The 23169-nt window shown below is 34.3% G+C and overlaps 1 protein-coding gene across 2 annotated transcripts in view; it reads right to left on the reverse strand.

Moving 5' to 3' along the window:
- Nucleotides 1-23169, reverse strand: part of CRPPA (CDP-L-ribitol pyrophosphorylase A) — a 325460-nt gene that overhangs the window by 125620 nt on the left and 176671 nt on the right. For both annotated transcript variants that reach the window (XM_043589017.1, XM_043589018.1), the window contains exons 7-8: nt 21562-21654; nt 20967-21059 (exon numbers count right to left, since the gene is read on the reverse strand). In XM_043589017.1, coding sequence (XP_043444952.1) covers nt 20967-21059; nt 21562-21654 — 186 coding nt within the window. The remainder of the gene's footprint in view (nt 1-20966; nt 21060-21561; nt 21655-23169) is intronic.

Raw genomic sequence — 23169 nt, forward strand, 5'->3', positions numbered from 1 at the left:
AGACATGACCATCACCGTCTTTTTTCCTGTCCTGTAGTCTTTTATAATGTTGCACAAACTAGTGCCACAGGCATCTTCTAGTCTTCTGAGTTTATGATATCTATGTGAAGCTAAAATTGCTGGTTGTGGGCTTGCCAAAAAAAAAAAATGCAGGGTAATTCCCCAAACTCAAAAGGCATTTATGAAATTACAGTCATATTATGAATCTAAAGGTAGGAGACTGGCCAAGGCTAAGACTCTCTCCTGGGCCCATACTGCCAGATCATTACATAGCCCCATAACCATCTGGAATGATGAACAATGCTGCTGTTTGGGGTTACAAGCCTCATAGTACTATTTAACTCTTTTAACTGTGTAATTATTCTTACTATTCAGATACCATGAAATACTAGCAACCACCTTACCCAACAAACTTTATGTCAATGAAATGTCCTTGAGTTATGCAATGCACAACCCAGGAAACCTTACTGTTAGCCTAGATACTGAATGAGGCAGACAGACACTTCTCATTTAATATAAGTCTTCCTAACAAATTTTCAGTTCTGAAAAATCTTAAATTAACTAAGGGGGCCAGGGGTGGGGGAAGTACAGAAAGGTTTTCTGGAAAAAATAGCACAAGGAGCAGAAAAGACAAGACCATTCTACTTCATAATTACAGCCTCCATAGAGATTTAAAAATGCATAGAAATTAAAGAGCGGAAATGCTGGGAATGCACTAATTGGAGAAGGAATGATAGATACAACTGGGAAAGGAGCTCTGCACTGCAAAGCTGTCATTGAACTTGGCCCAGGAGGAAGTGCACCTGCCCATGGAACCTCCATGTGAAGTCAGAGCCGGGAGTGGGTGTTCATTTTTCAATTTTCCTAAAAGAGTATCCTAAAAGAGAGCCTAAGGGTAATAACTTTGGGAGCTTAAAAGCTGTAGAACTAAACTGTAGACAAGAATAAATTATACTGAAATGAAAAGGTTCAATAGGTAAAGTGTGCTGAATGTGTGTTTTGTTTTAAACCAAGGACAGAAATTAGAGACCTTACACTGAGTTAACTTACACTTAATTACGTATATTTAAAAAAAGTAATGGTATTTAATTAAAGCTATATACAACTACATTTTATAGGTTTTAGAACTAAGAAGAGGGAGAAAAGGATAATGTGTACCAATTATAGGAGTAGATTATAGGAGTAAATTAAAAGTAGCAAAAATATAAATAAAACAATTGGCCAACAGCAGTAACAAAACAGGCTTGTCAAAAGAACTCAAATATAAAGGTAATACACATAAATTAAAAACATTTAACTCTTTCATAGTATCAGATTGAATTTTTTAAGGAAAATCTAGCTGTAAGACAAATATCTAAGGCAAACTATCCTGACAAGCACATGTTAAAGTATGAACAAGATATGCCATGCAAATACTACCAAAAAGAAGGATGTAGCAATATGATTCATTTTAGCTTAAGACAAAAACCTTAATTCAGAGGAATAGGGTATAGTGAAAAAAAAAGAAAGAAAGAAAATTATAATCATAACCTTATTACTAAGAACAATTATTTGAATACACAAAGGAAAAAAAAATTCTTGACCCAATCATGAGAACAGTTTCCAAATCCACAAATGTATATGTTTTACTGCACTTCTCTTAGAAACTAGTGTATCAGTGAAGCATATTAAAAAGCAAAACAAAGTTGTAATACCTTCTGCTTCCAGTGCAGCAGCTAAATTGAGAGGTTTTTCCTCTCCTTCCTCTCCTTATTATTTTATTCCCATCTTTCTGGCTGTTCTTATCTAGAAAAAGTTGTATATGAGTTGATGCCAATTCCAAATTATATGGACCTAACTCCCTTATCTACCACTTACACAGAAGCTATTTTTTTTTTTTTACAGAAACATGTATTATAGCAAAACTGCATAGTGAACTAAAAAACAAAGCACAATAGTTTCAGTTCTCACCAAGACATGAAATGTCAGTCAAGGACTGGAGGATTTTCACTCCAGCTAAAGACCTATTAGACACAAGACACCCTAGTTCCTTGGAAAGAAAAAAGAAACGGAACGCCAAGAAACCAGTCAGCCAATGCTATTCACCAAACATTCCATGAATTAACAAAACCATTTATAGAAATGAATTCCAGGCAAGCTATTGATACATCTACAAATTGCCTATGTTATCACATCAAACCACCAAACTATACTACCCATTAAGTAACCAGTTATTTAAACTATAGGTAAACTCAAAAATGTAGTAAAACCTAAGAGCATAATAAAGGTCATTTTCGTGAATGTGCTTAATTTTGTAATAGTTGACACAATCAGCTTTTAAAGAAACAGATATGGATATGGACTTATGAAATGTAAAGAAGTACAATGCATCTCAAAATTCTCCTTGACCGGATGGGAAGACCTGATGACATCATGAGAAACAGAAGAAAATCTCTAGCATATGGATTTCCTAATATGAATACCGTGAAACCTAAGCATATACTTTACATTGTGCTACTAATTTTGAACTTCTAAAATCCACCAGTTACTATGAGTTCCAGGAAAAAATTCAGTTGGTACAATAATGCAATCAAGTTTAATTTTAAAGACAGAGCAGGTTTATACAAATACAGCAGAGGGCTACAAAATGATCATGATAGCTCAAGAGAAATGTAAATGTTTTTGCCTTAATAAAACAAACTTACAGGGTGGACAGTCTTGCGTCCATGGAAATGTAGCAAAACATTTCATTTAGGTTGAGTTCTGCAGATTTGCTTATAAGCTACATTACGTAGATATTCTTTGATCTCTTTTTGAACTATTGACTCATTTGCTACATATAAATTATAGTAACAGTATTTCTCCTTTAGGATGCCATTTCTAACAACTGTTTTTCATGCATATATAAAAAAAAGATAAGGATATCTTCCTACCCTCCACCCCCACATGCAAAGGAACATCTCATTTCATTTTCTTTTGACATAGCAAATTCACTCCAATAAACTAGTAAACTGCTTAAACATTTAACATATGGGTAGCTTCATGGCTTTGTGGGTGGGCAAGGTTTCTGGCAGAGTTTGGAAAATGCTCCTCTGTGCCTCATGTCTTCTACATTCAGTTCTACACATGCTTTATATTTGTCTGGTAACCATTTAATATATCCCTGGCCCCAGATGAATTCCAATCATTTTTTTTAATATTTTAATATGTAATTTTTCATTTGTCTCTGAGGACAGGTACATTAATTAAAGGACAATAATTAATATCAAGTATAATATTCTTTACAACATCAGGAATGTTCCATAACCCCACATTTAACACTTCTGTCTCATTCCAGACCCCATGTTAACAGGAAGGCCTGAGAAGGGAGTCAGGAATTGTGGTACGAAGAGAAATAGAGTCTTTGTTTATTTGATTAAGAAGTCAATTTTTGAAGTTTAAGTATATATCTAAATATACACTGCTTAATGCCCACCTAAGTAGAAGGAAGGTCAATCAAAATCAAAATTCTGGTAATTATCAATCAAGTTACAAAGAACTGGTAGGTGGACCAGAGGCTCTCTGAAACCACACAACAGATATTGTGCAATTATCTACCTAGAGGTACAGAAAAGTAAATTGTGGGAATTAGACCCAGTATCTAGACAACATTACTTTTAAAATAATCATGGGGAGATCTAATAACAGATGAAACTGACTAATACTAAGCAGATCAGAGTAAGAGTTTATCTTAAGGATTAAAAAAAAGTTAGGGAAAGTTTCATCTCACATCAACTATTTATGAACTACATGGATTCTATTAATGAAAATGAATAAACTATACCTTATTTTTTTTAACTATTCTTCTAAAAAGAAAAAGGAACAAGCTTTTACTGTTGAACCAGTTCATTTTGGAACAAGTTAAAATCAATGCTACCAAGAAATTCAATGGATAATTATGATGAATAGCAGCTAATTAAAAGTTATAAGCTATCATAAAAATTCAGAGCAAATGTTTAATAACTCATCTATAAATCTTAAAATACCAGCTAAACTATTAGGTTGAGAAATTATGCCATGTAACCAAAGTAGTAAACAGCATTTTGCGTTAAAATATTAGCCATACAAAAGGTTTAAATTTTTCTATTGATTCAAAGAATTAAAAAATAAAGGAGTTTTATAATGTCAAGACAAATGTTATACTTGTATACCCATTTTGTTTAGATCCTTATGTAAATAATCAAGGAAGTAATGAAAACAGAACTTCACTTTTTAAACGATTTATTTTTGAGAGAGAGTGTGATCAGGGGAGGGGCAGAGGAAGAGGGAGACAGAGAATGCCAAGGAGGCTCTGCATTGCCACTGCAGAGCCTGATGCAGGGTTTGAACTCACGAACCATGAGACCATGACTTGAGCCAAAATCAAGAGCTGAACGCTTAACCAAATGAGAAAGTGAGACAGCCAGGTGCACAGGAACTTCACATTAAACAATCAGTGGGAAAACCTAACGTATCTTGAAAATATATTTTTTTTTTCTTTTCAGATTTCACACGGTATCCTCCTAGAACAGACTTGGCCACTGTTGCATTATGGCACAACTTCCTGAAGCATTACATACATATACAAGGGTATAGCAAACATTTCACCTTTGTACAATGTACTAATGGGCTATACATATGCCTAGGACAAAAGAAGCCTGTGTGATATAAATACATTTTATTTGTTCATCATAAATCCTATTAATTTTGGGGGGGTCATTAATTTATGTGTTTGAGTTATAAAAAGAATTTTCTTTCCTGACTAAATGTTATGTTACTAGTTAAAATCCTCCTCTGAACAAATTGCATCTGGAATATGCAAAACAATAGAGAGTCTGACCTAAAACAGCCTGAGATTTTCTTATTTACATATAAAATATATTTCTGAAAATGTCGATGAATATGAATGTATGAAAATAAAATTCTTAAATTGAGAAAATTCCAGCTTCTGTTTCTGCCTACAAAAGAATAATATGGGCCAAATTTACCTTACCAGTTGAAACAGACAAAAGTATGCAAACCAAACAAAGAAATTTAAGACATGAGGCACCTACAACAAGGGACACCTCTTAGAAATGAGAAAAAATGAAATGAGCCTTAGATTTGCACCAACCTACTCTTCCTTAAAACAGCTTCCAGGCTCTGGCACACTGAAGGGAGAGGCAGATATTTGGGTTTCACAGCATGGGGAGACAAATGTGGGTAGAGTTCACAGGGCAAAGTACTGAAGAGCAAAGAGGTACAAGGAGGCTGATGACTATCAGACTAACTCACATATACAGCAGAGTACTGATCCCTGCACGCATTTCAGAATTAAAAAAAATAAAATAAAATAAAAAAGGTGATGCTGGGCAAAAACCTATTGGAGAAGATAAGAACATTGCCTGATGAACCTCCAAGGTCAGGAATAATGGTGGTAACCATTAGCCAGAGTAGAAAACTTCATAATATAGGGCATTAGGTAGAGTACTGAAAAAGAGTCTTGCCTCAGTTACAAACAATGTTTAGACCTACATTAAACATACTAGCTTGACCTAAAAATCATAAAAGCAACGCTTAAAAGGATCAAACTGTTTCTAACTATATCCCAGGAAAAAAAAGTTCAAAAATATTCTAGCAATTAAAAAAAAAATTCAGTAAGCAGAGCAAGGTAAAATGCACAAAATCTAACAGCTAATCAAAATGTATCAAATGCCCAAAAAAGCAGAAAAACGTGGTCCATAAGGTGAAAAATCAATCAAAACCAACTCAGAAGTGACACATTTATTAGAATAAAAAAGGACATTAAAACAATTTTACAATTATGTTCCATTTGTTCACAAAGCTCTAGAAGAGAATGCATGGGTTAAGTAGAAAAAAGATGTAAAAGAGACCTGAACCTAAATTATAAAGATGAAAATATCATCATCTGAGATTTAAAAAATATACACTGGGAAATATTAACAGCAGATTAGATACTGCAAAAGATTCGTGAATTTAAAATTATAGCAATAGCAACTGCTTAAAATCAAACAGAAAAAAAGACTCAAAGGAAAAAAAAAAGGAAAAACAGAGCAGTAGTGAGATAATGGATCAATTTCAAATAATCTGCTAGACAGATAATTGGGTATTCCCAGAGAAGTATGGTAATGAACAGAAAAAATTAGGGCTGAAAATTTTCCAAGTTAGATGAAAATTAAAAATCCACATAGCACACTTTAAATACACACACACACACACACACACACACACACACACACACACACACAAACTTTCCAGGCATAAAAAACAGCAGGAAAATACCCTTAAGAAGGAAATAAATACATCACTTGAAATGGAATCAAACTAATATCAAAGTACCAAGTAGCAGACTAGGATATTAAAAGTTACCATAACTGTTTCTCATATATTCAAAAGTAGAAAAGTAGAAGAGATAAAAAGGACACACACCAAATTTGCAGAAATGAAAACAGCAGTGCCTAAGATGAAAGACACACTGTATTTTTTAAAAATTCAGGCCTCTGCAAGTCTACATACATAGAATGGTGCAATGAGGTACATTCTCACAGCATATGTGTGCTCAGTTCAACAGAAGGGCCGACCAGAGGTAAGAAACATCTGCGTGGCACATGCTCTCATCGTGGTGTAAGAACAAACTGAGCAACACACGTTAACGAGTGAAATATCACATTCTGCTCATATGTTGTCATCTTAACGTGTATTACAGGTGTGAAGGTAACTTTTGTTCAATTTTATATTTGTGAAAAGGACACAAGCTATTCACTTTCAGGCTTCTGGATTCATTTAATTTAGGAAGACTTTTTTAAGAAAAAATCCTTCTTCAATTGTTAATATTATAATTCTCTAGTAGATCAATCAGTGTATTACACAATCCAAATAAAATGCAGAAATAGACTAGGAAATGAAACCTCCAAATATAATCCATAATCATTGCTTTCAAACTTTAGTCTTCATCAAATAACCTAATATTTCTTATTAAATATATAAGTAAATGCTGTACATGTGAATTAAAAGATAAGATGAATGTTCACAAATATACTTTTTAAAAATTTCTCAATATAGTAGTTATCCACTTAGAATTTATTTTGAAACAAAAAAGTAAGACTCCTCCAAAAATGTTGGAATATTACCCCTAAATTCAATTTGTAAGAGAAAAACAGATTTCCTCTTAGGAATGAGAAACACTTCAAAGGTTAATGCTATTATTTAGGGTAAATACATAAAGTAATTTAAGACATAAATGGTCATTTATAGGCACAATAAGGTATTCTTCCTAACATGAAGCATAAGGATATGATTCACAAAATCTGAAAAGATAAATATGTCAATTAGATAATTATAGTTGAAGGGAAACAAAATTTCTTCTTCTAAAAGGAATAATGGAAAAAATTTAACTGTACTAAGAAGGATAACATCAATCAAAATAGTATAATTTATTAAGTTTAAATTTATATAGTAAATAATACCCTCAGGTAGAAGTAATACTATTCTCAGTCGAACATAGCTATTACTGGAGGTGCAATTTCTATGTATTTCCTTGTACCTAGCTACCTTAATTTCTGCAAATCACTATAAAGCGTCCATTTGTGGTAGGCAACACTGAAACAGGATGGAATAAGAGACATCATGACTAGGAATCCCAAGGCAAGTTCAAGTCAATAAGCCAATAAACATTTCTGAATGCCTACACATGCTTTGGTGGGAAAGGGGGAAAAACTCGGAGCATGGAGGGATTGAAGAATGACTCCAAGAAGAAATATTATCACTCACAAATAACAGTAAGAATCGGGCAAGAAAAACGGTGTCCAAGGTCAAAAAACTCAGAGGAGACACATATATACCAAGCAATAGGGTCAACGGGCTAAAAAGTTCAGTATTACCAGAGGGCAAATTGTTTGGTGAGGAAATAAGAGTCAGGACAATAAAATTAAGCAAGAACCAGACCAGGCCAAGGCTTTGTCATATGACTAAGCTTTGTCCAGTAGGGGATGAAGAGCCTCTAGAAGGTTTTAATAAAGAGACTAGCTCCTTATTAGCAATGAGCAAAATCTGTCACAGAAGCAATGGTGAGGTCAAACTGAAATAAGAGACTGTTGGGACAGCTCTTGGAGACAAGATGATAAATTCTTTCTTTTTTTTTTTTTCCCTAACTTCATGAGCTTGAACATTCCTGCCAAAACTGAGAAGAATGATAAAGACTAGAGATAAAAATGTAGGAACTGGCACATGAATGACACTTTGAATAGTGAGACTTGATGACCCAGAGAGTGTATGCCTATTACAGAAATGTCTAAGAGGTATTTTAGGTAAAGGTACCAAGTAATGGTGGCAGAAAGGTCATACAGGATTTAAAATCTGAGCCAAAATCCAGGAGACTATAGTCTATGTGTCTAATCCAGACACATGCCTGTTTCTGTAAGTGAAATTTTACTGAAACACGGCCACATCCATTCTTTTACACTGGTCTATGGGTACTTTTGCACCAGAACAGCACAGCCGAACAGTTGTAACAAAGACCGTATTGGCCCACAAAGCCTAAAGTATTTACGATCGTGACAAGAAAAATTGGTCAACTCCTAATATAAAAAATCTATCTCAGTCCAGGCACAGAAAATGACCTGAATTATCTATTATAAATTAAGAGCATCCTATTGAGTGGTTTATAAGATCCATTTCTCCTTCAACAATCTATTTCTCTCTTACTCAAAGAGGGCCAAGTATTGACATCCCTTAAAAAAAAAAAAAGAACATCATTTGAACCACAAGCGTTATTCTTGAAATGAGCATAATGGCATCTATGATCTTCAACTCTTGGGACCCCTGTGAGGATTAAATGGGATCATTTATATTAAAAGAAATGAATGGTGATTCATTATTTCAAAGCAGTGTCTGTTATTACCACCAGTAACATAATTATACTAATAGTAAGTGTTAGTAGGCCACATTTGCAGGGGGAGAAGGGGGCCTGAGGATTATATATGTAGAGGGAGCTCCATTTCTTAGAAATGGGAAAAGCAAAAAACACAAGATCATAGTTATCACTGGTCTAGCAAAAAACTAGACATCAGTCATTACCCTGAACATATTAAATTAAAAAACTTAAATCTGCAGTTCTCTCTCCAAAGATGTAATACTCGGGTACAATACTCCAAATACTTAGAAGAAACATGCAGGTAACTTTAACTAGTCCAGTCATTCCCAAATAACAATTTTCCAGCATTTAAGTATAAAGTTTAAAATCCTGTAAAACAAAACCTCTGTTGCCTGAAAATTTAATCACACTTTACAAAAGTATCACATACAAACCTATTGCAAATAGGGTTCAAGCCAAAGCATGTTTGGATAAAGAAGTTTTTTGCACTGATTCCATCACCCTTCTACACTTTCAATAAAACAACAGTTCAGGCTTTCCAGAAAACTGCGGAAGTAATCTATTTTTAGGTGGCAAAAAAATTTTATCCTAAAGGAACACTACTTAGGCATGATAATATTCTTACCGTCTTGCTGCCTGCTAATGATTCAACCCATGAACAAGATTTTGATTTTTTTGTTTTCAGTTGCATTTTTCTTTGCATATGAAATGTTGCCACAGAAAATATTTTGTGAAACAACACGATTCATCAGACAAACTCTATCTAAGAGTCTGGGACACCTGGGTGGCTCAGTGAGTTAAGTGTCTAATTTCAGCTTGGGTCATGATCTCACAGTCTGTGGGTTCAAGCCCCACATCAGGCTCTGTGCTGACAGCTCAGAGCCTGAGCCTGCTTCAGATTCTGTGTCTCCCTCTGTCTCTGCCCCTCTGCTGCTTGTGCAGAATAAACATTTTCTCTCTCAAAATTATCTCTCAAAAATAAACATTAAAAAAATAATAATAAACAAACCTCAAATACTAAGGAAGCTGTGGAGGAATGGAATTTCTCTCTCCAAGTTGGCTTTAGGATTAGAGATTCTGCACATAAACACACACACACACAAATGAATAGAAAGATTTTGACTATGGGCGAAGTCTCTGTAAGTATCTCTGAGAACAAATGTGTGGTAATCATCTGCTGACTCAAACTTCATGAACCAAAAAGACTGTTCTCTAAGGTCCCCTATCTTAATATTATTCACTCAGTTTCACAAGATACAAAACTTGAGATTTTACCTCTTCTCTCTCATTAAAGCACAAATCTGGGGCACCTGGGTGGATCGGTCAGTTAAGCGTCTGACTTTCAGCTCAGGTCATGATTTCACAGTTCATGGGTTCAAGCCCCACGATGGGCTTTGTGCTGACAGCTCAGAGCCTAGAGCCTGCTTCAGATTCTGTGTCTCCCTCTCTCTGAACCTTCCCCACATGCACTCTGCTAGACTCTCTCTCTCAAAAACAAAACAAACATTTAAAAAAATTAAAATGAGCACAAATTCTTAGTGCTTCTACTTCTTAAATATGCCTCAACTCCAGCAATTTCTGCCCATTCACTCCAAAATGACCCTAGAAGCAGCCACCACCATTATTTCTGAGACAACTGTGATAGCCTCCTAACTACAAGAAATGCATCAAGGAAACTCTCTGATCATTTTAATCTGTTCTCCACACTGTATCCAGAATTATAATGTAAAATGCAAATCTGATCATCCCATCCATTTCTACTGAGCAGTGCTGCTTCATAGAGTTCAAACTAAGAAAAAAGGCCCACCTTGACCTTTTTCTGCCTAACCCTCAACATTCCCCAGTGTGTGGTTCAGTCAGTCTCAGATCCACTGGCTCTTTCTAGTGGCCATGAAGAAATGCTATTCTTCCTGCTCCTCAAAGATGTGGCCTGTTCAGTCTTCCAAATTTCAGGTTCCTCTCATATTCTTAAGATCTCTCCTGATCTTCTATTCCAGGCTTATTTACCCCTTTTTCAAAGAGAACTAGTTACAACTTAACCTTGGAATGGTAAATAGAAGAGTAACCAAAATTCTATGAACTCCAGCCACTGGATCACTTCCCAAACTAATTCTGGCCACTCACTTAAGCATATGTTACTAAAAAATCTTCATCTTCAAAAGAAAATATATAAATAAAATTATTTCCTTACTTAACAAGATAAAATCATCTGAAATACTCTTCTAAAGATGCAGTTTAAAAAAAACTAAATTATTAAATAGCATATGTGTATGTCAAAATGCTTGTCACGCAGATGTTCAACATATGTTCTATTTATTGACATTAAGTCATCAGTTAGGTAATAAAGAGAATAGGATAGTTCACTGTGAAGAGCAAAGTACATGGTGCCTAAAATGAGTTTAAAATGAATAGGTAGGGGTGCCTGGGAGGCTCAGTTAGTTAAGCATTCAGCCCTTTATTTCAGCTCTGGTCATGATCTCATGGTTCATGGGATCGAGCCCCCTATCCGACTCTGCTCTGACAGCTCAGGGCCCGCTTGGAATTCTCTCTCTCTCTGCCCCTCCCCTGCTTGCTTGAGCGTGGACATGCTGCTTTCTTTCTGAAAATAAACTTTAATAAAATGTGTAGGTAAAAAGATGCACTGGTACTTTAATCATTCTCAGAAGGTAGGGCCTCGGATAGACATGAATGGATAGATTCTTTGAAGGGGTGGGATAGGAAGGAGACTCATCATGCAATATTACAATGGTTTTAAAGAGACCAAAAAAAAAAAAAAAAAAAAAGGAATGATTGAAAAAAGATTTAGACTTAACCTAATAAAAATTCTACCACAAAAAGAGAAAGATAATGGATACATGCAAGAGGAAGAATCAAACAATTAACACAGAAATCTTGAATGAGGATTAAAGTATACACAATTCTCAAAACTGGTTCCTAACAGGAATACTATACCACCTGATTCAAAATTAACATGATTGTTATAATTTGAATTGCTCTATTATACCTGTACATAAAGCACATTCACAGTGGGTCATGCAACAGCAAAATGCCTTGACACTATGTATCTGGTATGAAAAATATCTTTAGAAAGAGACGTCACTTAAATTCCTTCACTAGCATCCCACTCTGTGGCCAGATAAAGACTCTGAAGTAGAGGCACCAGGGTGGCTCAGTCTGATGTTAATCTGATGTTAGTCTGATGTTAATCCAACTCTTGACTTGGGCCCAGATCATGACCTCATGTTTTCTGAGTTCAAGCCCCACATCAGGCTCCAAACTGACAGTGTGGCATTCTCTCTCTCCCCCCTTCTCTGCTATTTCTCTCTCAAAATAAATAAATAAACTTAAAAAAAAAAGACCCTGAAATACAACTGAGAGACATAAAAGTTAGTAAACACTTGTTATTTGTACCTATCTATCCCTTGTACCTTGAACCTCAGTCTTGGGATATCATCCTCACCATACCAAAGAGTTCCTAAAACTTAAAAGAACAGTCAATTCTTCTGTTTAACACCACCTTTATGACAACGTAATTTATTTTCTCCAAGGAGTAAAACCTTTTGAATAGTAAAATAAAAATATACCAAGCCTGACTTTAACCTATATAAGAAATCAACTTTAATCAATGTATATAACACATATAACATGTAATTGTCAAATAAATGATACTGAAAATATATTTGGTTCCATCTTTGTAAAGAAATAGCACAACACAATTGAGCTAAAGGCCATTATTTAAAATAGAGTCCTGCATTCAAAAAAAAAAAACTAGTAAAAGAAATCCTCAGGCACATTTTCTGATATGACAGTAAATGATCAAATCCATTGCTCAACGCCTTTTCTAAGCCTAAAATTAATGTAAGCTGCCTAACAAAAAAGGCTAGCTTCATTATTTGCCTCCTGTGCATTTCATGTTAAATTTTATAAACTGATTTATATGGAAAGCACTAGCAAATAAAATCATAAATAATTTTGTGCATCTGACCAAATTCAGTGAACTGCTTAAATTAGGAAAATAAATAGCAATTTCAAACCCTGTGCTTAATCAAGAAAAATTCATTCATTAAACTTATAAAAAGTATTCTGGAATTTATTATATTTGCATATTCCATTATAACATCACTCTATCTGAAAATAACCATAATTCATTACCAGAATGAATTAAAACTAGAAAGGTATGTCCTATAAGAATAATTTCTCTCCACAGCGTCAGTTATGTGCCCATCACAATTAATCCTAGGGAATTTTAATATCCCACAACAAAAACCTTCCAGTAACTATTTAGCCATAAGCAAAGATCTTCTAAAACTTAAAATAACAGACAATTCTTTCAATTCACCACCTCCTACAAGAATGACTTCATCATTCCTCACTTTTGTGTTAGATATGAATCCCTTCATGACTAAAATTTCAAAAGGTTCTCAAGGAATTTAAAACCAGGATTGAGATTTTATTATTATTTTAGGCAGGAAATACTTCAGACTTAGTTTATTACCAGAAAACAAATGAAAACATTTGTAGAATTTGTAGAAATGATTACATTTCTGCCACATTTCTACAATGGCCATATACAGCCATGAAAGAGAACACGTTAGTGTACCTAAAGTAAAACATGAAAACATTCAGTATACAATAAGATCATAATTTTTTGAAGGAAAAACAAAAGGCTACAGAAGCAACATGGTTGAGACTGGAATAGAAGAATGATTTGACTATTAACCACATACACACACATGCGCACATAGAGAATATCCATTCAAAAATAAAGACAGATAAAGGGCGTGAAATATACACATTGTAAAAAGTAAACCCAGTATGATGGCAGTGAGAATTACAACAGCCAGCTCTCTTTTGTTTTTTAAGAATTTGTGACCTAAACACATATTTTGTCAGTCTATTAGTAATAGGGTTAACAGAAGGAAATGTATAGAATAAGTAGTTCAGTAAAACATGACAAAGATACATGTTTAGAATCTGGTAAGAAACTTAACAGGACCACAGATTTTTATAACTTAAATTCAATAAGCCTCAAGTCAATACCTTGTGAAGCAAAGAAAGAAACCATTAGCACTTAAAAGAAGGCATCAGTATCTTCTTCCAATTGTCATTTGTTCTTTATTAGGAAAGAATATTAAATACATATATGTGTGTATGTATACTTTTAACCTTTTCCAATATTATTTAACACATCCATGAATGCATAAAAGTAACAAGTTTATATGATACAGTACACAGTGGATTGATTCTGTTCCTAGCTCTGCCATTGGTGAGCTGTGGAACCTTCTGGAAACAATTTACATTGCTGAGTTTCCCCAGATGTCACAGTATCAAGTGTCAATGGATGGTGGTTTTCTATTTTTTTATTTGCTAACATGTTCAAATATTAAACATTTTGAAGTATTTTACAGACCATATATTCTGATCTGTTATGTCAATAAACTACTTCCAGGTAACTAGAACTAAATTAGGTACTTTTGAAGGTTTATTTTTATTTTTCAAAGCATTAAAATTCCATATGGTAATTTATGTTTTTGCTAAATTCAGGAAAAGATTCCTAACACTCATAAAGCACCAATAAAATTATAGTCTACATAGTCAAAAATTAGAGCTTTTGTGCTATTATCCAGATGAATACTGTGAATTTATTTTGTAGTGGGGAAGTGATAAAATTTTCTCAAGTAAAAGAGTTTGCTTCATTTCTCAGTTTTGAATTTATGTTTTTTGCCAATTTTATTCTGCTTTTAAAAATTAAACATTTCATTGGTGTCTATTATATGAAACAGCTTTACTCACTGAAAAAGTAAGCTTTAAACAAGAATAAACTGTTCATTATATCATCTGATAATAGTAGGAACGGATGTTTTGCACAAAACTTGCCAGATCCAAATAAATGAGAACCTCTCTTTTACTTTTTGCACCTGGGAAGGAATTTTTTTAAAGTTTTACAATTAGTTTTACATAACCTTGGCTGGAAAACAACTATACTTAGTTTTGCTTCCCAAAACTCTTATTCTCCATTGTTGGAAAAAAACAGCTCCTTGATCATTAATTACCAAGCAAAGAACTCAGCCTGTAATTGAGATTCTTAGCACTTTTGCATCTTATTTAAGTAAAAGCCTATTTTTTGGGGGGTGGGGGAATGATTTTCATAACAAATTTTATGAGTTCACCTTTTACTATTTGAATATATTTAATATATTACTTTATTTTTCTAAATATTTTTTTCATAATTTAAATAGTGGGAAAAAAACACAATCAAAGTAGAAAGTAAAGAAATGAACATGCCCCATGTTGCTAGCTATAATATCAGGTGATTCCAAAGAAAGTTTTCAGTCAATCCTCTTGAGAATAGCAATCTGAAAAAGTTGCTAGCTGTGTAACCCCCCCCACACACACACCCGTACTGGTAACTGCAAAGAAGAGAAGGCTAACAGTAATTTTAGTCAACTCAAGATAAAAACTTGGTTCCTTGATAATTTATGATACATTAAACAGCATCAGAAATCTCATCTGAAAAGGGCTCTCAAAACATAACTCCTACACAATTTAACAAAAGAAAACATGGGCTTTTATGCTTATAAGGTTTTTCTTGATAAAAGACATACGAAAGAACCTACATTTTAAATATTCCTTTGTGCCAATCAGTCTCTAATATATATATATATATATATGGGGGCATCTGGGTGGCTCAGTTGGTTAAGCGTCAGACTTCAGCTCAGGTCATGATCTCGCAGTTCTTGAGTTCGAGCCCTGCGTCAGGCTCTGTGCTGACAGCTCAGAGCCTGGAGCCTGTTTCAGATTCTGTGTCTCCCTCTCTCTCTGCCCCTCCCCCATTTGCACTTTATCCCTCTGTCTCAAAAAATAAACAAACATTAAAATTTCTTTAAATACATATTTTTTCTTTCAGTTAGGAGAATTTTCCTAGTACAAGACATGCTTCTTATCTGATTACCTGTTTCTAAAGGCTCACAGTTAAAAGGCTACATAGGCTAACAAATGTCATCCTAACATAGATGCAGACTCAATGAAAAACAAAACGCTTATAAATTGAGCCCACTCAACTACCTCTGCCTACTTTAATGCTGCATCTATGTAGGCCCAACAGTCAATAGTATCAGTCTCCATCTAGTCAAACCAATTTTAAAAATTCTAATGGTTTAATATGATTACAACAAAATTAAGTTACAACTATCAAAATTTGGGATTTTATTAAGTTGAACAAATTAACATTGGTAAACTCCATAAATCCTACTCAACACCATTGACAAATGAGAACTTGGCTAAATTAAACCCTTAAAAAGAAATAAAATAAGAATCATGACCCCAAAGAGAATTTTGAACAAGGTATTAAGATATTTTTACAAAATTAAAAATGTCCAAAAATATTTTTATAAAAATGACCACTTGAAATGAAGCATGTCATAGCATATTATCATGCAATGTTCACAAGACTAAGAAAAGATGCCTCTTCCAAACACTCTAATTTTTTAAACAGATAAAATTATTTTGATCATTATCTTAGTTATTTTAAGATAAAGTCCTAATTATTTTTTCTACTTTTCATGGTGAAATTTTATTTCTTCTTCTAAGCAGATCTTAAGGCAGTAGCATCTTTCCTGTCAGTTTACCTGAGATCACAAAAACCTCCTACAGTCAGTATTTCCTAACCCATTTCAGCTTCATAAAGGCAGAGAGAAGTTGATCTTCAGACAATCAACACCCTGAAATAAAATTTACTTTAGCTAAATACCTGTGTGTGGTGAATAAGCTTAGGAATTCCCTGAGCTTGCAATGATGGGTTAACAAGGCATAAAGAATTAGAAAGCCATAGGATGCTCACACCCAAGTTTGGGTAAAGATTAGGGAAATAGGTATAGATAGGGCAGGGAAAGGCCCCAGTATAGGATAAAGGTATATGAGATAAACCATATTAGGTATTCAGGGCAGAAACGCCCCCCAACTTAGCACAACAACAGAAAGCTGCTTTCAAAAAAAAGGAAGGAATGACCAAGTTAGGTAAACAGGTAAATAGGGCTATAGACAGCTGCTGGGGGAAGTAGCCCAGTGCAGGGGGAAGTTGCCCAGAGCGGAGTTGATTAGCAAAAGAAAGGTACCATGTTGACCCTGAGGTGTCTTGCCCTGTCTTTCTTGTCCCCTAGACCAGTTTAAGTAAACACAGTTGGTGCCTCAGGTCTGCTGTAAACAACCTTCCACCCACCGCCAGGATTTTGTTTTAACCCAAACCCCTAATGCTGCATATCTTCAAAAACCCCTTTCCCTCACATCCATGAGTTCATGTTCACAGTTTCATTGTCTCTTTGTGCCCATCCATCACCATGTTTATAAGCCTTCTGATCCTAATTAAAATGGTGCAACGACCTCTAATAGGGGCTCTTGTCTTCTCCAGAACATTAGCCATCTCTCGCATTTTAATCCTGCATCCCACTTTCTTGCTGGACAAGAAAAAACTCCAGACCCAGAGTCTACAACACCTGTGTACCAAGAATCTAACACCATTAACCAGTCATTCCTTCAGTGCTTAGCTCTCCCTCCAAGGGATTAAAGTTTCAGATGAGGTTGAAGGTCCGATGTACCACTTAAATGACTACCAAATGACATTTAATAGCAAATTCCAAAATATTTTTCTGCATCTCCTTGAAAATTTAAGACAAATGTGAGTTTCACCAGCATGGCAGACCAGACACCAATTTCCAACACTTAAAACCTGATCAAGTGTTGGGGCACCTGGCTGGCTCAGACAGTTAAGCATCTTATCTTATTTTCAGCTCAGGTCATGATCTCATGGTTCCTGAGTTCAAGCCCCACATGGGGCTCTGTGTTGACAGTCTGAACCTGCTGGGATTCTCTCTCTCTCCCTCTGTGCCCTTCCCCATCCTCTCGCTCTCTCTCAAAAATAAATTAAAAAAAAAAAAATTTAAAACACAAACAAACAAAAACTGACCAAGTGTTACTTTTGCCAAACAAAATGCCCCAGCTTAACATCAGCCCCATTTCCTCTGAAAGTTTGTCCTTGTAGAGTGAATCATGGTAACATTGCAAATGACCACCTTAACTAGTCTCTCAGTTGAAAAAAATCCTCACTAACACCTCATCAACCACAATTTTACTTTGCAACTGGGTGATTCCCAAGTCCTCCTCTCTTCAGATGGACTGAAATTGGAAGTTGATAAACCCTCACATAGGAAAAAAAGGACCACTGTACTACATCTCAGTCTAGACAAAATAGGGTTTTAAACATTTACAATACATGCATTCAATAACTACCGAATCACATAATTCCAAAACAATAATGCATTTATTTTTCTATGACCTTGAAGTCATTTTAGATTTATTTTCTGGTGAATAAAACCTGCCTGCTCAGGGAAGGAAATAAGCAAATTCTTTGGCAACTCTTCTGAGATTTTAGAAATGTTTAAAAGCCTTATTTAAAAAAAAAGATATAATTTAATCTTCTAGCAAAGTAATTCAGATAAAAGTAAAATACACATACCATTCTAGACTGGTATGACCTGCCTATAGTAACATCTTTCCAGTTACATACATATGGATCTATATCTTCATGTGTACTCATACTTCTATCTCCAGACACTGCATGCATTGTTTTTTTTTCTACTTACTCATGTATAACTTATGTCCCCAGATATTTAGACTCAAATTTAAGTTTTTATCTTATTCATTTTGCAACTAGAATGATATTTTCTACACAACTACTCATTTGGGGAATATTTGAATGAATCTGCCAAAGATTAAGTCATAGGAAAACTGAAATGGCCTTTTGGCCATTTGGGGAAAAGTACTATCAGAAAGAAATGGGATGAAGCCTTTATTGAATCATTTACAGGACAATTCAAAAATCCAGAAAAATTCATGAGCCTCTCAATCCAAGAACAGAGCATTCTTTATTTTACCTTTCCAGTGATTTGGTCCATCCTAAGGATACAGACTCTAGATATGTTCTATTGACATTTTACTATTGTTTAATAATAACTTTCATATCCCTACACTGAGTCTACCTATTCACTGAGAAAATAATGGGTGAACAAACATTAATCATGCAGTAATAACAACTCTCCAATTTAAACATTTTCCAATGTTTATGGTATACAAATTTATAATAATACTATCCTCAAACTAGTTCTAGGAGACATTTACTCTCTAATTAGAGGACTATCCATCTTTTTCCTTGGTTTGATATAGAACACCAGGGAATCAAAAATAAATAAATAAATAAAATTCTAGCACTTACTGGGATACATAAAATAGAACTCAACAGAAATAAACAGAAAACTAAATTCAAATATTTATGGAAAAATACAAAAAAAAACAGGTTGACGTGCAATGAAAGAGAACAGTTAAAAACTGTGTGTGTGTGTGTATGTCCACACACACACGTGTGTTTGATGGTGAGAGGCAGAGGAAAAAGGTAGAAAGGAAATTCAAAGCCTAAGGCAGATTCCCACCTGAGTCCCAGCCACAACTTCTGCTGCTAAGAGAAATCAGCTTGTAGGAAACATGTTTTTGTGATAGATCTGATACAACACACTTAAGATGATAATGAAGTACTCAAACTGAAGTACCTAATAGAATGTTGAAAAATGTATGATTCAAACTCAGCATTCAGATTAGAGAGCAGTGGAAGTGAACTTTGAGTCATCTAATCTAAATGGGAAAGAAGAGGAGCTAAGCTATTAAAGCTTTTTTTAATTTATTTATTAAATGAAACACTACATGCCTCCCAAAGAGATACCAACTTCAGTTTGCATTTATGTATTCATTCATTTTTCTTAATCCTTACAATGATTTAAGAAGTAGGTTTATTAGCCTCATTTCTAAATGAGGAATGCAAATGTCAGGAAACTTAACCAAGGTGACCAAGGAACTGAGAAATTCCAAGTTTAAAGCCGTTGCTCCCTTCATAATGTTGTATACACTTTAGAGTATTATCTGGGGACATGGAAAGAAGGAGATTTCTAAGTAACTTAACACAAAGGGAGGAATAGAGGGCTGTACACAGGACTTTTAACCTAACTGTACCCTACAGAGCCTTAGAGCCTTCCAGCATTAAGTAAATTTCATGTTTCCCACAACACCCCCAATGAAAGGCACTGATACTTCTGTTAAAATCAGTCGCTTGTGGAACTTGATTTTCCATAATCAGCAGGATCCATGGAACTTACCATTAGAATATATGCCCACATACAATAGGACAGTAAAACCAATCTTCCCAGTTGCTAATTTGGATGTATTTGCCATGCTAGAGTTATATTCATTTGTATTACAAATTTTCTTTTTGTATTAATGATCTTACCTACCATGAACTAAATTCTAAATTCCCACACTATTGGGATGGGCCCAAGATTAGAAACTTGGCAATTGTTAAGCAAATGATTGGAGAATGTCACATTTAGAACCCCTTCCCACAGTAAAATATCACAGACTACACTCTACTCAACTAGTCTCTGATTTTATTCCTTCCTGGTTGTGCTGAGATCTCCCTCTTTTGTACAGTTTAATAGACCAATCAAAAAAAAATGCTGTATTAAACATGTACTTTTAGTCTTTCACAGGAAAGACCTTCCCAAAATTTTCATGGGCCATCTCCAAGGAATTCTCTTTCATCTGTTTCTCCTTCTACTTTGCTGTCCAAGTGACAGAGAAGATGATACAACCTAAGAGACAATTTACTTCCACATGCTATTTTCCCTCTTTTTTTTTAACCTCAGTATTTTTTCTCCAATGGTGTTTTGCTAACATGCTAATAAGCTCTTTCATATTCTCCAAACAGCTAGTGAATTCAGCAGTATACTTTGCAATTTTAATGAAGAAAAAGAAATAAAACTGGTTGCTAGATTAATTTTTTTCCCTAAACTTGTCAATTCAAACAAATAACTACAGTAATAAGGGAACAAAGTCATGGAAGTCATAACAAGAAAGAAAGCTCAGGAATCCATAAAAGGAGTTTCTTCTGGGCTTGGGTAGATTTCCTCAATTGGATGAAATTATGTTAAAAAGGAAAACTGAATCCTAAGGAAGGAAGCCTAAGGATGAGGAGTTAAATCTGAATTAAATCACTTACTGAAATAACAACAACAGGATATAAAATGGAAAGATTACTCTCTTCCAGCATATTCACTAACTTCCGGATTTCCTCAAAATCAGAGGTCATAACCTGAAAGACCAGAAAATAAAAGGAAGTGAAAAGAAGTTCTTAAATGATTTAAAAGTTAATTCAAGAATTAAAAGTTAATGAAGGAAAAAATATGGAGCTTTTACATACACATCCAAAATATTTATCAAGCTTAATTTTCACTTTTTGAAAATTTGAAAATTTTTTGAACAACTTTCAAGGATACCCATACGGTCATATCTATTAAAAAAAATTTGAATTCTTCATTAATTCAAACCTGTGTCATCTTATCCGCTTCATACCAAATAACTGAAAATGGCATCTACAGAAATATCACCTTCTTCTCATTATGGGAATTAACTTGTGAGAAAATATTTTTTTTTATTTCAAGAATTAAAAAATACAACTTCCAAATACATACTGAATAACACAGCTCATCACAAAAACTTAAATTCAAACAATTAAAAATCAAGAAATAGTTATCTTGCACATTACATTTACACAGATCGTCAAAGGCTTTGAACCATTTAAGGTCACTACTTACATTCACACAAACGTAACTGTAGCACTGCTCTGACATGATTTGATCAAGATCTCTGCCAGTGTGACATGGAAGTCGAGACGTGACTTTTACATGCTAGGAGAATAAATAATTAAGAAAGAGCAGTTTATAAACTAGATACAAAGACCAAATCAGAACCTAAACTAATGTTACAAATGAGCATAAAATTTCAACAGACACAAAAAGCCAAAGACCATAAAAAGTCAAAATAATTCAGTCTAAAGTTTATGAAGCTTCCAAGAAAAAGACATCTGAACTACTCTATGACTGATGAATATTATTTTGGTGAACAGAGATACAGATAAAGGAAATAGTTTCAAATAAGTAAAGGTACAGGATATATGCAGGGACAGGCAGTACCTGTTTTTTTCTTATACAAAGGATGTATTTCAGAAAATTCTGGATTATAATCAAATGGTTGGTTAGATGGGAGTTGTTGGATGATTCTGTAAACATGTTAAATTCTACAGTTAGATAGATTCTGCCAAACCTGGAATGACTAGAAGCAGGAAAAGCATTAAGAAATTATTAGTGAGGGAGGAGTCAACATGGTGGACACAGCACTATCAACAGCCAAAGTATGGAAAGAGCCCAAATGTCCATCAATTGATAAATGGATAAAAAATCTGAAACACATAGATATATATACACAATGCAATACTACTTGGCAATGAGAAAGAATGAAATCTTGCCATTTGCAGCAACATGGATGGAATTGGACGGTATTATGCTAAGTGAAGTAAGTCAGTCAGAGAAAGACAGATAATGTATGTTTTCACTGATAAGAATTTGTGAAACTTAACAGAAGACCATGGGGGAAAAATAGTTTTAAAGAAAACAAACCATAAGAGACTCTTAAATACAGAGAACTGAGGGTTGATGGGGTGGGGGAGAGGGGAAATGGGTGACAGGCACTGAGGAGGACACTCGTTGGGATGAGCACTGGGTGTTGTATGTAAGCAATGAATCATGGCAATCTATCCTGAAGCCAAGAGTACCCTGTATACACTGTATGTTAGGTAACTTGACAATAAATTATATTTAAAAAATTATTATAATAATCTGAGAGAGAAATAAGACTTGAACTAGGACAATGATAATAAAACAAGAGATGAAGAGATTATTACTAGAGGTGGTCCCAGACTAGATTTAGAATAGCACATATAATACAAAAATTCTCCTAATGAGACTTTTATTCCATAAACTCAATATTCTAATTAACTTCCATTGTTTCCCTCTAATAGCAATAAGAACAAAAACTTAATTATTAAACAAGAGGTCTTTTATGTATGTTATTTTAATTCCCCAGAAAGCCACATTTCAATGGTTAATACTGGCATTACATTTACAGTGCTTTACAATTTACGATTCTAAAACAGTAGGCCAGTCCCTTAGTAAAACATTAAACTGTGTACTTCCAAGAACATTACAGAGTAAGTAGGATTCATCTTAGTTCTATGTAATTTTGACAGAATATTAGAGAAGGGGAAGTAAATGTTTTGAAGTCTTAGCACTGCTACGAATTCATTGGCTTGCAAATTTCAAGACTTTTTTCATTTTAAAATTCTTATTGAGTACCAAGTTCGAGAC

Source organism: Prionailurus bengalensis, chromosome A2 (assembly GCF_016509475.1).
Source record: "Prionailurus bengalensis isolate Pbe53 chromosome A2, Fcat_Pben_1.1_paternal_pri, whole genome shotgun sequence".
Taxonomy (NCBI): domain Eukaryota; kingdom Metazoa; phylum Chordata; class Mammalia; order Carnivora; family Felidae; genus Prionailurus; species Prionailurus bengalensis.